The sequence below is a fragment of the Passer domesticus genome, chromosome 11 (genome assembly GCF_036417665.1).
Source record: "Passer domesticus isolate bPasDom1 chromosome 11, bPasDom1.hap1, whole genome shotgun sequence".
NCBI classification, from domain to species: domain Eukaryota; kingdom Metazoa; phylum Chordata; class Aves; order Passeriformes; family Passeridae; genus Passer; species Passer domesticus.
This window is the reverse complement of record NC_087484.1, coordinates 18,452,244-18,469,607: the sequence shown is the minus strand read 5'-3', so window position 1 is coordinate 18,469,607 and position 17,364 is coordinate 18,452,244. Positions and strand designations below refer to the sequence as shown.

Genomic DNA, 17,364 nt, shown 5'->3' with positions numbered 1-17,364 from the left:
CTGCTTTACAAGAAAGTAACAAGCAGCTACAAGCAGTGGCCAGGAAAGCTCAGCATGGCTGTGCTTCACATCATACAGCTGAGGGCTGGACTCAGAGCTCCTGCCAGAAAAAGTGGTGATGAAAGCAAAGAAAGGACAGGAGGGATGTCTGGCCATTCAGGAGCTTGCACAGTCCTGACCTTTCTATGTGCTACTTGGCTTACCACATCAAGGCTTATTTCCTGTCAAAATCTCAGCATCTTTTTTTTAACCCTCTTTCCAGACTTGTCTGCCTTCTCTCTTCCTCTTAAGCACTAGTGCCTTCTTCACATTTGCTCTTTCAAGTACATCTTTCTAGATTTTGCTGGCACTTCTCACTTTTTTTCCTGGCTTTCCCCCCTTCTTTGCCACACATTTCATTCTGTTGCTTGTGCCACAGGTCTCTCCTATCTTCACTCTTTGCACACTACAGCCCTTTGGCCAATGTCCCCACAACTCTAACTTTCAAATCTCAATCTAAATGAGAAGAGAAGCACCTGTGAGAGCATTCCCTTCCCAAACCAAGAAAATACCACCGAAGCTGGTTTGTCAGTGCAAGCCCAAGCCCCAGGTGAAGCCATCCCTCCTTTCCCAAACATGCCATGAACAAATTACTCAGAGGTACAAAAGGATTGGCTGTAACCAAATACTAACGTACACTTAATGGAGTGCAGATTTTGCAGGATGTTTAAAGTTTCCCCTCTGATCTCTCTGAACTTTGGCCTCCATTTGTTTATACAGGCAGAGGCCAGCAGGTCATACCACTAAAATCAGCAAATTGTTTACACATATGGCAAGCATGCATGCAGCAGGGCTGGAGTCAGGGCTACAACACAGCACATTAAAGCAACTGCTGTAGTTAAAACAACAAAGATAGAGTGAGTCCACACACGTGATGAGGAGGCCTTCCAGTGCAGTGAAACTCAGTATGAACCAAGAAATTAAATGGTATTTCTTCTGGAGCCAAGGCACACATTCCACACCAACCAAACTCAAGTCATTTACCCCAACATTACTTGTTTCATGAGAAGTGGGAGCCTTTGACATCACCAGTGTCAAAACATAACAAAACTTTTAAGTGCATGAGCTAATTCATCGGGGTGGCAGTTAATGCTGCAAATAATAGAAAAGCTCAAAAAGCAAGGCTGGAAGAGAAGCAGCCACTGGCAAAACACAAACCCCAAACACACTGCCTGGCTGTGGTTGTTTGAGCAGCAGGTTCTAAACAAACCAAATTCCTAAGCCTTTAAAAAATCATTTTCACTTTCATAAAGATATTTTTTAAAGTGTCTTCAAAATATATTTTACATAATACAAATCACTTGAAAATTAGGAGTTTTCAGAAGCATAAAGCATTTCAGTTTTGAACAAATGAACAGGGTATTAGTATAACCCCACATTCTGTTTTTTTCTGATGGACAGAGAAATGTATTTTTGAGAGCAATTACAGGCTCATGCATAAGAGAATACCAAAATATGAAAGGTAAACACTACAAGAAATGAGGGAACACAGCAGGATCTGAAAGAAATTAATCACTTTGTCTTGCTCAGATAAACTGTAGCTGTCAAACTTGCTGAAACCAGAGGAGGAAGTAGATTTTTTTAGCTTCAAGACACTGTCTCAAAGCTTTGTGGCCCACTCAGTTACACAGTGAATAGACATGTGGCACACACAAGAATATTATTAACTTTTCTAGTTACTTTTACTGAAAAGCAGAAGCACCATGTCTTTAAATGTCATGTCTGAACCAACACACGCAGAAAGGGAGTTCCCATTTCCAACAGGGGGACAGCATGCTGTAAAAATTGAAGTGTCTACTGTGAGAAATACAACTGTCAAATAAAAGTTCTGTTATGAGCAAAGTAGGTAACATTAAAAAATTACATTTTGGTTTAATACAAATAATTTCTCTGGAATAAGGCATATTTTTGGCCAACCAGTGATAAGAAATTAGTAGAGAGACAGAGCTAATATGAACCTTCTTTAAAAAATTAAAAAAAAAAAAAAAAAGGAAGGGAAAGGAAAGGGGAAGCCAACCCAGACCAAAGACATCCCATTTCTGGGAGTTCATTACTTTCAGGAAGAAATGTTCACAGAAGGCAGGGATATACTCTTATATTGCTATTCATTATATGAATTTGACACATACATGAAAATTGAATGCGTTGTCTTAAGCTCGACGATGGAAAATACAGGTATAAGTTTGACTAACTGCTCTGAGCTTACACTGGAAATTACCAACAGAAGTTCTCTCTGTAGTATCATCATTTTAGCTTCTGTATTTCATCACAAACTAACAATCAATCAACTGAAAACATCCTCTCAGTGCTTGTACATGAAGTTAAATTCTGTCAATAACTTCCAGCATCTCCTCTGCCTCAACCCTGAGTGAGCTCCAGCACTGAAGACTGCAATGTCCCATCTCACACTTCTAGCATTGGAGGGTTTTCAGCAAAAATCAGGTTTGATAACAGACTGGAAGACAGATTTGATCATCAGTCCCCACCCAAACAGTTTAAAGTAAAAGACTGAAGGTATATTGCCAAATCAAAGCAGATGAGGGGGAGCTTTGATCCAGTGCTGTCCTGCTAGCAGGGCAGGGCTTTTCTGCTCTTATCTTCAAAGGGCAACACAAACCTGAACCTGAGAACACAGGGACTGTCATGCTCTGGGGGTTTCCACACTGGCTGGCTGGGGAAATACAGAATACACCAACTCATGGACACACAGGGCTGGGGAGGAAAGAGTCGAGGAAAAAGTGGGTACAAAAGGATGACTTGCAGCTGAACCTACCACCTTTTAGCAGAATGAAACATTATCTCCAGAAAGTGGGATAAGGCTGCCCTGCTCAGAATTACAGCAGCAAAAAAACAAATCCCATTCTGCTGTTTGCCAGCTTCCAAGTACTTCACAGCCTCAGCATTATTTCCACACAGTGTTACAGCTAGGGCAGCTTTATTCTCCTGTACACACGAAGCACCAGCACTACTTTCAGCAGAACCACCTGCAGAGCACAGCAGCATCTCTGGACATGCTCATTTTCAGGCCCACTGCCTGTCAATTTACCATAAAAAATTATGAATTTTGCCATAATATGAAGACTGGTATATGAACTCACAAACCAATTGGAGTGGAATTTTCTGTAAGCTCAAACTAGAAATCAGTTTGTTTAAATGCTTCTGTAGTAGAGAAGCTACACTGGATTTAGGAGAAAGAGGCCATCTGCAAAAAGAGCTTGTAATTACAGAAGGGTGGAAACTTCCATGGCTAGAGAGACAAAGGAGTATCTTAAGGAGAAACGTAACTTAGGAGGAATCATGTATGAAACAGAAAACAGTCAAAATTTAAAAAGCACATGCATTTTTGGCAATAAATATTTCACGCAATGACAGAAGCATCCTGTTTGTCATGAAACTCAGATTTACAGTCTACAATTCCCAAAAGCAATACAGATAGAGCAAATCCAAAAATAATAATCTTTTACACATTTCCACTTCTAATACTAACCTGTGAGAATTAATTCACATTGCTTAGCAATTCCATCATCATAGCTCAAGCAAATTCATAAAATAATGAAGCAAGGCTATCAAGTTGCTACTGTAGTGTAATAAGTACACTATTCACTATCGTGTATATTGTATTATAGTGTATAATAGTATTCACAATAGTTACACAATAGTGTAACTTGTTCAATCTTGAGAAGAGAGTTGTAGTGACTGCTCTTCAAGGCTCTTATTTCTTAAAAAGAGGATACATGGGAAATCAGTGCAAACATGATCAGAACACATTATCAAGCATTTTTTCCTTAAAACTGCAGATTTGGCAGTTGCAATAGCACTTTTATAAACCAGAGAGGGAAGAACAAACACTAGGTATGTCAGGATGCAAAGAATCCACAGCCCAGCTGTGCACTACTGATGGCTGTTCTTAGCCTTGGGAACTACTGAGCTTGAAAGAAAATATCCCAGCACCTTATGTGCTAGGCAAATGATAACTGGATCCCTTGCTAATAAACAAATTAAACAAGACTGCAAGGAAAAAAGAAACCAAATCCACAAATAACTCCCAAACCATAAAACCAAAAAACTTGCTAACTGTAAAGCTGATCTGTGCCTTAGATTGTCAGAGGAGGCTCTGTCACTGGAGGTATTAACAGGAAAAACTTACATAAAACAAACCCCATTCATCAGCTAAAATCACACACTTAAATCTGAAATGTCCTTCTCTGGAAGAGTGACACTGCACCTGATCTTCTACAGTTATCAGTAACAAAAATGCACTATCTGAAGTTGGGGCAAAGAAAAAACCAAAAAACCAACAAGGTAGGTAAGAATTTATTATTGCTTAGTGTGGCAACAGAAGAGAAACTCAGCTGGGGAAAGAAAGAAAGAAATTGGGACTGAATAAGTGAAGAATATCTGGGAGAGAGATGTAATGCAGAGACCACCAAGAAGGGGCAGGGGGTGGCTGGGGTGAAAAAGCCACTTAGCAGAATGGCATATTCTAGTGACAATACAGTGGTTTCAACCTGCTGGGAAAAGGCTGAGAATTAATTAGAAAGTGTCAACAAATTAGGATTAAAGGACCAAAAAAATGCACATAACCTAGGGAAGGGGAGTGCATTTAGAAGAAGACAAAAACCCCCTAACAATAGTCATCTGACTCCTGAAGCAGGCACTGGAAATGCTGTTTCCTGTTAAATTACCTCAAAAGTTAAAGATTGCTTCTTCACAGCGTTGGCTGCTTAATTTTTGCTGCTTCATCCTCTGACTGCACATCTGTAGGGAAAATCCTTTCTAAGGTTTAGCAATACTGGATTTTCAGAGTATGTTATTTCCATTGCAGCCTCCAGAGTCTCATATTATATAAATAGCATAAAACAAGTTTAGATAAACAAAAAAACAAATCCATTAAGAAATTTTAATTGAAACCCATTAGGGGGGGAAAACCCAGAGTCTGATGAGAGATTATGGATTTCTCCTGGCTGTTAATAATGTCACAATTTTGACTTAGATTTCTTTATGGCAAAAAAGCCTGCAAGGGGATGAGTGTATGTTTATAACTAGCAATTGTGATATGCTAGACACAGACCAATGTGAATTAAAATAAACTGAGAATAGTAGGAAAGAAGTTCTGCATAGCTCCAAAATTGGTCTTTTTACTCAGAAGCATCACCCTTAATTCAAAATGCTAAACACACAGAGCCTCAGGTCTGAAAGAGTTTCAGGGGTTACACTGATCTTTGCACAGCTGAGACAAAAGCAGTGAACAGACCCCACAAGCCAGAACTTCTGCAGCTGTGTCAGCAGGCAGAGAGGATGTGCACTGGGCCCCCTCCTCCCTCCATACACAAGAACCCCCAGATCCTCCCTGGAGCTGCAAGTGCCCCAGCAGCCAAGAGAGGCAGGAGCCACAGGGATCATCACCCTTTCCCCAGGCAACCCAGGATGCAGGAATATGATCTCCCGTTCCTGGGCCAGTTCACACACAGCAGCATGTACTGAGCCATAACTCCCTGAACTCAGCCAGCTTGCAGAGTGAGCAGGCTACTGGCACACAAAAACAGGAGCCAAAATTTCTGTTTGGATGCTCTTTAGTCCACTTATTGCTTCAGGGTAGCTACATTCAAAGAATATACTTGGAATAACACTTCTGTTTCGTTTGGGTATGTAACTAGAGATGTTAAAGGCAGGGGATCTGTTGCATGGCAGGGCTCAGCAGCTGCTGATACGGCCCAGGGACCCTTGCTGGTGAGGGCCAGATCCTGCAAGAACAAATACAAACAGGTACAGACAAGTGTTTTCCATTAATTATATTTGTAAGTAAAGTCTGCTCTTCTGAGACAAATGCTTCCAGCTTCTTGAGCTCAACAATTATTTTCAGAATTGTGTAAGGACTATGGCAGGTTTAGTGCAAGAACTGCAGTGAGTTCAGTTTACCTACTCAATGACCAAGTTTTCCATCACAGCTTTGTTATATTGATTGTCCTCCCAATGCTTTGTTTAAACACTAATAGATCAGTCATGATCTGCAATGTACATTTACACAGAAGTGTTTTGCTATTTCTCTGTTTCAGTCTATAAATAGTCTCCAGGACTCCTCATCAGACACCAGATATAAACAGACCAGCTTTTTGTAAACAAGCACATACCCTGATCTGAAAAGTAACATTTACTGCTTTTATGTTATTTGTGGTTTCTAATTATTGTAATAGGCCGTAAGTCAGAAGACTGATGCAAAATTCTGTCTTCTGTCCAGCTTAGGAACTGGGCAAGCAGCACTGTGCTAGGTACTGATAGCATTTCATCAAAGGAGTTTGTGCTGGGAAGAACTCAATGTACTTACTATGAGCACTCTCTGTCTTGTCCCTCTGCCTTTCCTCCCAAACCCTGAAAACATTTGCAACTCCAATTTTCTCAAAATAAAAAAGGGAATAAATGTCTTGTGTAAAGTCACAGATCATGTGATGTTCAAGGTGGTTTCTGAAACAGAATACTGTGGGTACCAAATGCAGCTGGCAGAAGTACGACTGATTTTAATTACAGCATTATTCTAGGAGCAATATCCAGAGTCCAGAGGGCACACAGGTCCTTGATCTTTGACCTGCAGCCTTATCCTCCTGTGAATCTGCCATCCCTGCAGTAATTAACACACTTGGAAGTCTGCATCATCTGTGACGTACTTTAAGTTCACTGCAGCTGCATGAAAGCCATAATCTGAGCCTTTCACTCTTCCATTCCTGCAAGCCTTTCACTCTCTGCCAAGCAACTGAAATACACGGCCCTTTAAAGAATTCAGAGGTCTTCAATTTAAGCAGCAAGTATTGAAAACACTAGAAATCCCTGCCGTGGAGGTCTCCTTTTGCCCTGCAGGACTCCACACAAACAACCATCCCAAGCTGTGGTTTGCATTCTAAACAGCAGCAATCAATCACTGAATAGAGAGTTACGAGCTTCAAGACCAGCCAAGTTACTATGGGCAGATCTACCAAAAGCTGCACTCAGGAGCAGAAATACTTTCAGGGAACTGGGGGGAAGAAAGATTAAGGGGAAAAAAGAAGGGGAAAAAGAAGAGCTAACTGGTAAGGTTAGAGAGGAATCAAACAGCAACAACTCCCCACATACATATATGTTCGAATGTATTTAAATTTGTGAACACAACTGTTCTTCAATACTTGCTCTGATTTTCACAAGAACAAGCAATTATAAAAACCTGCAATCAAAAGTGCCCTGAGAGCAAGCATAGGGAGTGCCACAGCCAAACTTGTACTGTTGCACAAGGGCTGGCTGGATAGAAACACCTTTAGTAGAAAAGGGACAGTGTTTGCTCTGGAGCACCAGCTGAACAAGCTCACTTGGTTTCTTGAATGCTGTTTTTGTTTCAGGACAGTAGTGGATCAGTGAATATGTGGTAACAAATGATGTGATTCCAGGATGTCAAACTGCCCCACAGCAAAGTGGCTTTAAACTTCCTCTTCACATGATCAGATTAACACTCCGGCCTACATAAAAGTTTGGGTCACAAGTTAACTTTTATTCACGGATTCATGTGTTTAAAAATAATAGAGACTTTGACTTTCTCAGGGATAGTTTAGGAAGCTATCCTGCCTCTTCCAACAAAATTATCCCACAAGAAACCAGATGGGAAGTTTTCTCTCTGCCATCTCACAGACCACAACTATCCTTCTCCACTCAGTCCCTTTTATTTTATAATTTCTACCAAATTCATTCACATCCTCCTCCTGTGTTTTCATCTTCCTAGAGTTCCCTTGAGCAGCCTCGTGAAGGCTACAGAAGGAAAGCAGAACAATTCCTTGTGTGGACGTGATGGACCAAGCTGAGCTGTACTTTGCTTAGTTTGGCAGATATTCACAGTATTATAAAAACTGCTTTTGCAAACAAATACTCAGTTTGCAAAAGTCTGTCTCCCTCACAATCCAAGAAAAAGACTGTCAGCACATCATTCTGCAATGACTGAGTAATTGCAAAATACTTAAGATCTTTGGATATTCCCCTGTATGAGAGCACTTGGGAAGCTGCCATTTAGCATCCAGCTGTAAAACCTGCAGGGCTTCTGTGGATAAAAAGTCTTTCCCCCAGAGTTTATTACAGATGTTTAGAAAAGGTAATCTTAAACAGGGTTGAATTATTTAATTTTGTTTCTACTTGGTATGTCAGATACAAGGTTAATGAGCAGAGAATTAATTTTTGACAGAAAAAAATTTAGACCACTCCATCTTAATGGAAAAGGATAGTAAATTCTTTTAGAAATCATTAATTAAAAGGCAGGTGTGGAACATTTGCTTTTACTCCCTTCATGAAAGATGAAGTTCCATTCAAAGAGCCCAAAACAACATGAAAATGTTGCTCAGTCATCTATTTTTTTCTTTTATACATATATATATATATATATTTGTAGCTCCTACTACGCCTCAGATAATACAGTTTTAAACAAGAACAAAGTTCCACTTGCTACCTTGTCCATTCTTTTATTCCCCAGCTTCTAGCAGCTAAGAAGCTGACAGGGAGTAGCACCCTTTCATGCTGGATCTGGCCCTCACCAGCAAGGGTCCCTGGGCCGTATCAGCAGCTACTGAGCCCTGCCATGCAACAGTTCCCCTGCCTTTAACGTCTCTAGTTACATCCCCAAGGAAAAAGAAGTGTTATTCCAAGTATATTCCTTGCATTTAGCTACCTTGAAGCAATAAGTGGACTAAAGATCATCCAAACAAATTTTGGCTCCTGTTTTTGTGTGCCAGTAGCCTGCTCACTCTTCCTGCAAGCTGCCTGAGTTCAGGGAGTTCTGAGGCAGTACATGCTCCTGTGCATGAATTAGGTGCAGACCTGGCAGAGCCCACGCCCTCCTGTGCATGGAGAACTGGACAAGACCCACTTCTGCCTCTCACCTTCTGCTGGGCCACTGCTTGGGGGTCACAGCAGCAACATGCTTCTCCTTGTTACCTAACAATTTCATTAGATAGTACCCTGTTAGATCAGAAATAGCTCATGCTTATCCAAAAACCTGGATTTCTGGACAATACCTAGACAGACTACCTTCTGAAATGAACTAAGGAACACAGCTCTCTTTCAGAAAAACTGCTGAAAGCAGTATTTGATCCGAGTTTCCAGATTCTTGGGGATCCACAGCTGCTTCTGAGGGTTCTGAGAAGGCAACTACAGAAAGAAAGTTGTCTGGCCAGTCTTCAAGTATGTTTATGCACACCAAGTAAGAGTTTCCACTACTACAGGAAATTTTTACAGGATCCACAAATCCTATTTGGAAACCACAGATTTAAAACATATCCTCCAGTAAACAGGAGTTTTACTGTTAAATATACCCAGGAACTTTCTCAATATCTTTTTCTCAGCCTGTTCAGTTTCTTTGGCCATAGAATTCTTGCCATTCTGGCTGTCAAAAAAGGAGGGCATTTTTACACAATCCATACCATCATTACGAGACACAGAGGTATATTCATTGTAGGCAGTAAATATGGGGTGCATTCTCCTCACAGCTGAACCATGTGCTCCCCACAGCATACTGTCCACAGCAGAAGAAGAAAGAAAAACCCCTAGATGAGAAAAAGCAAGAGGGTAACAAACAAATGCGGTAACACTTACGGTCAAGTCCGTTGATGTATCTCATTGTAATTTCACAGTGCCCCCAAACTGCACTGACTATGGGGTAAAGTTTTTTCCCTTTTAGTCCTCTGAAGGCCACTCCAAGATACTGTCCATCGACCATGAAGCTAAGCGTCCCTTCATCCATATCCAAAACCACCAGTAAGGAGTCTGGGAGTACAAAAGACTCATCTGGTTCCAAAAAGACGGGGTACGTGACCCCGGGCTGGTTTTTACAGTTGTGGTAGAGTTTGTTGCGCCCCAGATCCCAGCCCCAGGATTCATTGTTGCTACCAACCAAGGACGTGTATCCCACTGAGTGCAGCGGCGCGTCGGCCGTGGAGACGCCCACCACGGCGTGAGTCCCCCGCTGCCTCGTGGGCCAGTGGATCTGCCACACGTGCAGGCCCCGCGTGTAGCCCACCTTGCCCCGGATGCAATCTGTGCTTTGGGCCACCGGGTGTCTGTGAAAAGTCAGTTTATCGTCCTCCTTTACGAATATATTTAACGAACGATCTTCGTTATTCCAAGCGTGTTTGTACTGGACCTCCAGCTTGGCAGGGGGCATATCCAACAGCATGTCCAGGCGCGCGGGCTTGCAGAAATCCGGGCCTCTCAGCTCTCGTTTCACGGGTCTATAAGGGGGCTCCCTCACATCCACAGACTTTATGCTCCCTGAGATTTTCTGGCCCATTGCTTGGCTGCAGGTTTACAAAGGAGAAAGAAAAGTTGACTTTGGCCCAACGTCACCTCATGAAAGCACCGTTACACTGAGCCAGTGACCTGACAAGCTGAGTGGATTTACTCCTCCTGTTTGGAGTTTTTTAGCAGCAATGTTTTCAGAGTAAAAAATGCTCCTGAAAGAAAGCAGAAAGTTTCCAGTTAGTTTAGGAAAGCCAGTAGAAAACCCACAGCATATTTTTGAAGCGCTTCTTCTCATCCCTAGGAGCTATTTTAAACACCAGAGCTAAATTCACTTCTCCTTGTGCAGTGTCCTGCAGCGCTAGCCAGGCTGCCAGCAGGATGCGGAGCCCACCAGCGCACAGAACGCAGACAGTCATTTCCTCCAATTCATGATAGGATGCAGACATTCCTCACCTTCTGCCCTTCCACCTATTTTGTCTGGCCAAGTTCACAGCGGGCCCAAAGCAGGCAGATGCTGTTCCCCAACAACACTGACAAACTTTATGTGCTGCGGTAGCTTCACTTTCACTTGTGCTTTTGGTTGAGTCTCAGACAAATACTAGGTCAGAATCTTTTATTTCCAGACATGCTCTGTCCTGGGCCCTGGTGACAGAGACTTCAGCTTCTCTGCCCTTATTAAAACAAATGCAGCAACAGCAAATGGCAGCAAAATTTAAATGTTTCTTTTTAATTTACCCTGACATTAAATAAAAGGAGAAAACCATTAAAAAATGATCAAGATTTTTTTATGAAGGAGCTAAAAGAAAAAAAAAAGGAAGGAAGTAGGAAAATGCACCATGGAAGGACAAATGAAGAATGGCTGTTTCCGTTCTTTGGCAGACATTTCTAATGAGCAGCTACTGCAACTGGGGATGTTCCTAATGCTAATGGACAGCAGGCTAATCCACAGTTCCTGTATTTCAGTATTCAGCTGACCCAGAACACTGTAAAGACACATTATGGGGAATACATTATTTTGAAATGTATTATTTCTCTGCTTCCATGGACAAACAGGGCAAAAAAACACCAGGAAAAGCTTCTCTGCAGCCTGGAATAAGTTAGAGTTGTTCACATGTTAGAGCTCAGGTAGAGTGTAGAGATAAATCAAGAACCTCTAAAAGTACTAGAGGAGTAGAAATTAAGATAAAGTCCTATAAACTCAAATACATGATTGACATGGGATCAAACAGAGTATCTGCAGCAGCAGACATACTTCTGTCCTCTAGCAAAATCAGTGACAAATCCAGGAATGCTCAAATATAGCAGAGTAGACCCACTCTGTTTATTTATTGACAGAGTGGTGACGTGCTTCAAGAAGCAAAAAATCTCCACACCCTCAAGAGGCTGAAGAACCCAAGTGACAGATGCTTGTCATAAAATACCAAACAGCAGATGGGTAGAAATGTTCTTGCAAAAAACATCCTGCAATATTTCTCTTGTAAGTCAAGCCCGTGTTCTTCCTTTTAAAGAACTTTTACTCCAAACACAATGTCCCATTCCAAAGATAATTTCTGAAAGAAGCTAAGAAACACGTATGCACAATAAAGGGAACAAAAATTTTAAGAAAAAAACCCTATAAAATTTACCATCCAACCAAGTCTGAGAAGTGAGTGAAGTCCTTTTATTACTTCCAATGGCAAATAAAGTATTTTCTGCATGTATTAAACACAGAAATTAAACCACATCTAGTCTTCTTTTAAAAAAACAGAAAAAAAAGAAGTAAAAGGTGATTTTTCAAAACCACATCATAGTTAAGTTATTACAGGAAAATATTTTCTGGTGGCTGGTTCCCACAAGAGCATATGCACACACATCAGTGTAAAAGAACCAACTCATTGCAACTTTTAATGTTTGAAAACAAAACAATATATGTAAGTATCCAACCCTCTCATACCACATTTGCAGGAAGACTCACAATTCACAGGAGCTCTCCATGCTGAGGTCAACTTGAATGATCCCCCTTATTCTTTTCCAAACCATGTAAGAGGAATCCAAAACTTTAAACAGCAATTACGTTTAAGCTGATGCTTCCCATTTCCAATAGTGCACAAGCACTCATGGGTTGTTTCAAAACTAGGGTGACAATTTAGCCCAGCAAAGCAAGTTCAGTACTTTATTCCACACCTATAATCCCAGGAGAAATTAAATAGTAACACTAATACACACACAGGGAAGCAACAGGAGTAAGTAAATGTTGCAAGCAAACTGTCATAGGAGGATACATGCTCAGGCACTGGGTAGTTCCTTTTTAAAAGTCATTATTTGAGCTTGAAAGGAAATGAAAAGGGAAAACGTCAGACTTTCAAAGGGAACGTCAGTGACATCTATTTGAGATTTAGCTCTACATGCCTTTAAAAATTTCTACTTTAAAGCATAAGACAATTGCCACATTCCTGTCAGGGTGCAGAGGGGAGACAGCCGGGGAAGTCCTCAGTGCATCCTGCTGTATCACTTCCTGATCACATGAGAAACTAAACTTGGCACAGATGTTTGCCTGGCAAATCACCAAGAAATTATAAACACTGAATTGACTCACTTGGCAAGCCACAGACATTCTTCCTCATGTGCCCCAAACTGTAACATAAATAGGCTGCTAATAGATAGATCAGTAATTCAGAGGAGTAAAATGCATCATTATGAGCACCTTGATATACACACAACTGTGCCTGCACTCTGGCATGTCCTCAGTAAGTACTTTAATTTGAAACTGTACCTTACAATATTAAGTCTTTCATCAATCTATGAATATTACCACATAAATTAATTAGATAATTAAATATTTTGCCAAATAGCTTTGCACAGACATAGCATAGAACAACAGTGAAAAAAATCTCACAATTAGGCAGTTCTGGTTGCTGGAGCTCAGTAGTAGCTGACATGAAGACTTCATGTGAGAAGCAGCCTTGCCTCCCAACCCAGGCAGCAGCAATGTGAGCTCCACGGGGAGCAACTCATCCATAAAGTCCTCCTGGCAGCTCACAACAGTCCCCGTAGGTGCTTGCAGGAGCAATGTGTCTCAAAAGCCAGATCATCCCTGGCTTTGCCTGTGTCCTGTCCTTTTACACCAAGCAGATGGCAGAGACCCAGCTGAGGCACGGCACAGCAGGGAAGCACCACTGTGCCCTCCAGTATCAGCAGCTGCTGCTGGAGGGACACAGCTCACCAAGGCTCAGCCTGTCTTCACCAGCAAAATCCTCCCTACTTCCACAGGTCACACACTGGCAGCACAGAAGCCTCAGGAAAGTCACTCTTGCCCCACCTGCCATGGGGATCTGCAGGCAGCTTCTCCTCACACCAGCAGCTGTGGGAAAGCCGCGCACACTCACATGGAGAGAAGGGCAGTGACAAACAATTCATCTGACAAAGGTACCCCAGACCTACTTCTGTCTGTAGCACGGGGCAAATACACCACACAGCATTACCAAAAGCTGTGGGTCAGGGACAGAAGATTATTCCTGTCAGACTCATTAGTGTTCAACCCACTTACAGAAATATTTGGTTGTAAAACCTTCTCACCATCTGCTGAGTTAATAGAAACCTGTCAAAGCACAGTGTCATTCAACTGCTCTTTTTGCAATCTTACACCTTGTACAGAAACTTAGATTTCCTTGCCTAATCTTCTTACCAGATACACAAATATTCAGAAATAGAAAGAACATAAAATTTCACTGTATAGCTTTGCTTTGAAGGTTTTCCCAAGTCTTTGCTCTTCCCATAATTTCAAACCACCACAGGAGTTAAAAAACAATGAACAGTTTCAAAGTGGCTTAATATATGACCTCTCCATTACACTGGTTTAGTGAATTTCACTGAATTTCACCACTTATCCCTGTGTGAGAAGACTGCTGGTCTTTGCAGCCTAAATAATTTCTGTCTCACAGTTTCCCATTCATGCTGAGCTTTGTCAGGCTACCATGATTAGAGTAAACGTACTGTACAGGAACAATACAACTCCAAACAGGAAAAGCGTGTCAATGTCACTTAGCAGTGTCTTCTTCATTCAGACTGCTAAAATATTTAGGGAAATCATTCACAATAAAACCACAAATTACACTTACTACATAAAGCCTTGCTGGGACATCACTTTGCTGTAATTAAATAGGGTACATTTCTTAAGTTTGATATGTTGGCATCAGTAGAACATAACTGATGAAAGAAACATGCTTTCAGCAAAGTCAGCTTTCAGCATTCATAGTTGTGTTTCCCTCTGGATCACAAGCTAGACATGCAGGAAGCTTTACCAATATGCATAAGAAATGACAGCACATAAACACAATTCAAAACTACATTAGGAACACGCTAAGACTCAGGTTACTCCTCCTAAAATAACACTTACCCAAAGAGTGAGAAGCAGAAGGCGAGTCCCAGCTAATGACACTGACCTGTGAAAGTGGCCGTCAGGAAAAGCAGGGAAGGAGCTGCCTCTATCCAGCAGCATTGCCAATGTCTACAGAGCACTTCTCACTCTTTCTGCTATTGGCCCTCATTCTTTTTTTTTCTTTCTGCAGCCAGACCTCAATGCCACTTCCCCTGACAACGTGGGCTTTGTCACCAGCCAGCAAGGACTCCTGAATGCCAAGAGAGGCAGCAGGAGGCTCTGAAGCAAGGCCACTCCTCTGGGGGCACCAAAACTGCTCCTTCCCCAGATGCCCGAACAGAACAGACACAGTGTCTGAACACTCTGAATGTAACTCCAGTCCCAAAGTCCCTCAAGAAGGAATAGGAAGAAGAAAAACACGTGATATGCTGTGCTGGGCAGATCGATGAAATTTATGTATGTTCAAGGACAAGGACTTTTACCCCCAGCCAGACAATGTGAAGGCACAAGGCCCAGTGTCTATCAACTCTGCTCCCAGTGTGCAAACAGCTACATAACCATGACAACACTGTTTTGAGGGTGACAATGAATTAAGCACATTTTTGGCACTTAAAGAGACTGGGTAGCCTGGATTCAACTACAGACCCTGGTATCCAACATTGTTCAGAATGGGCAATAAATCAACAATGTTGGCTTCCTTGGTCAAACTGGGAATATGCAATAACAATGCAACCAGACAAAAATGTTTGGCTATTCCAAGCAATCCTGGGCTACAGACAAAATTTGATGCTGCATGCACACTTAGCAAATGACATTTAATATGTGGGATGAACAATGCAGCACTAAGTCATGACTTCTTCGATTCCTGAAAGGAATGCAAATCCTGAAAATCCCAAGGACATTCCTCCGTAAAGAGTAACTTGTTCTGTAATGCTACAAAAATGTAATTGTTTCAAAATTCAGGATAAGCTTGTTATTAGAAAAGACTGTGCATTTAGCTGCTTGGAATTAGAATAATCTGAAATACCATACCATCTGTACCATCTGACTTAGAAGCAGTTTAGTCATATGATGAAGAATGCAGAAAGAATCCTGAGTAGCAATGAATACAGCAGAATGTGTATTTTTAAATACTTCCATCTACTGTATTTTGGACGGAGCTGACTTGAGGTTTTGGGTTGGTTTTATGCCTTCCTCTGCCTGCATGTGTTTCTGTAATTCTCCCCTTTCATGCTGAAAGTTGGTTTTAGATGAAGACATTTCTATTCTGAAGAAACATGAACTGAAAATACTTCAAGTCTGTGAACAGTTTTTCTGTGTAATCACTTCTCAGAATACAGCAAAATGCAATTTGAAAAACAAATATAGTAACACAATGCAACAAAAATTACTTTTTTTACTATGCAAGTACTTTTAAAACTAGCAATATTTCAGCTCTTAAGTTCCTGAAAGGAAACAGCACTTTTCTTTCCAGGGTATATAACAGGAATATCCATGCAATCCCACAATTACCATAAGGGTACAGATGTTCAAGCTGCTACATCCTTTCTACCACCCTTTTTTAGTCATTCTTCCCTTTTGTCTTCAGCCACCTGCATTCAAATGGCCTTGAAATGGGTCTGCCTGAGAAAACTAAAGTGAGTAAAATCTAGTGTTTTATTTTGCCAGGTTATTTTCAGGTGAATAAGCCCTCTGATCTAGAATACCAGACAGTTATGTAAATACTTACTCTGGCAAAAGGAAAGAGAGAGAAAAAAATTAAAATCTCAAAGGCAGAACCATTCATTTAGGCAGCTGTCCAAACCATGGAGCAAATTTCCACAGTCACTTCAAGCTGCCCTAAGGGGCACAGCTAAACTTCATGTCTGAATTCAGCACAGGAATGAGTTTCTGCTTACATCTTCCTCTCTCTTCAAAATCATTCATCTTCCACCCTTCTGTCATAGCAAATACCTTCCTGTTTTTCCCAAACAGCTGATGTAACCATTTTTAATATTCAAGTGTCAGGGTTGTATCAAAAGGGAAAATTAACACACAAAAAAGGCTTAACACTAAACTGAAAATTATGCTTTCTGCTCCACTTTGCATTTTACAGATCATTTGCCATTTTATATTTCTACTCACCATGCTTCACCAAGTAAGTAATACCAATAGGTGTCACACACATGAGATTTAAAACCCAAGAAATAATTAAATTTTGATATTGCAATTTCTCACCAGCCATTACTACTTTTCATCAGCCTAACCCTTTTCTTTTTAGACAATTCATTTTACATTTTACCTCTACAGCTTTGTAGAGGATCAATAGCCCTACAGCTTCAGTTTCAAAATCAGAACATTCATTAAGTGACAGCCTCAAAATGGGGCTAAATACATTTCCACTGCCTTTCTTTTACTGCAGTTCCTCTTGCTGTAATGTGCAGTGGAGCCAGTTGGCCTTTAAAGTGAAATAAGTTAAAAAGCCATAAATGAAATACTCCTGGAAAGCATCATTCCTCAGTCTAGCCAGTTGCAAATCCCAGGGAACGTGCCAGAGATGATCCCTGAGCAGACTGAGGGAAGGCCTGCAGATGGTAGGAAGTGACAAGCAGACAGATGAGAGCTCCTCTGGCTCGTCAGAATGGTTCACCAGAACTTTACTGCAACTGCAGAAACTGGAACATCACACTGGAGTGAAAATTTGGCCCCTCAGCTCAAGCTTCAGTCTTTGATTGTGTCAGTGTTTT

The 17,364-nt window shown here is 41.3% G+C and overlaps 1 protein-coding gene across 10 annotated transcripts in view; it reads right to left on the bottom strand.

Annotated features, from left to right (window-relative positions):
- SPSB4 (splA/ryanodine receptor domain and SOCS box containing 4) overlaps window positions 1-17,364 on the bottom strand; it is a 156,947-nt gene that overhangs the window by 48,389 nt on the left and 91,194 nt on the right. For all 10 annotated transcript variants that reach the window (XM_064386047.1, XM_064386048.1, XM_064386050.1 and 7 more), the window contains one exon: window positions 9,637-10,493. In XM_064386047.1, the coding sequence (XP_064242117.1) occupies window positions 9,637-10,330 (694 nt within the window). In that variant the 5' untranslated portion in view covers window positions 10,331-10,493. The remainder of the gene's footprint in view (window positions 1-9,636; window positions 10,494-17,364) is intronic.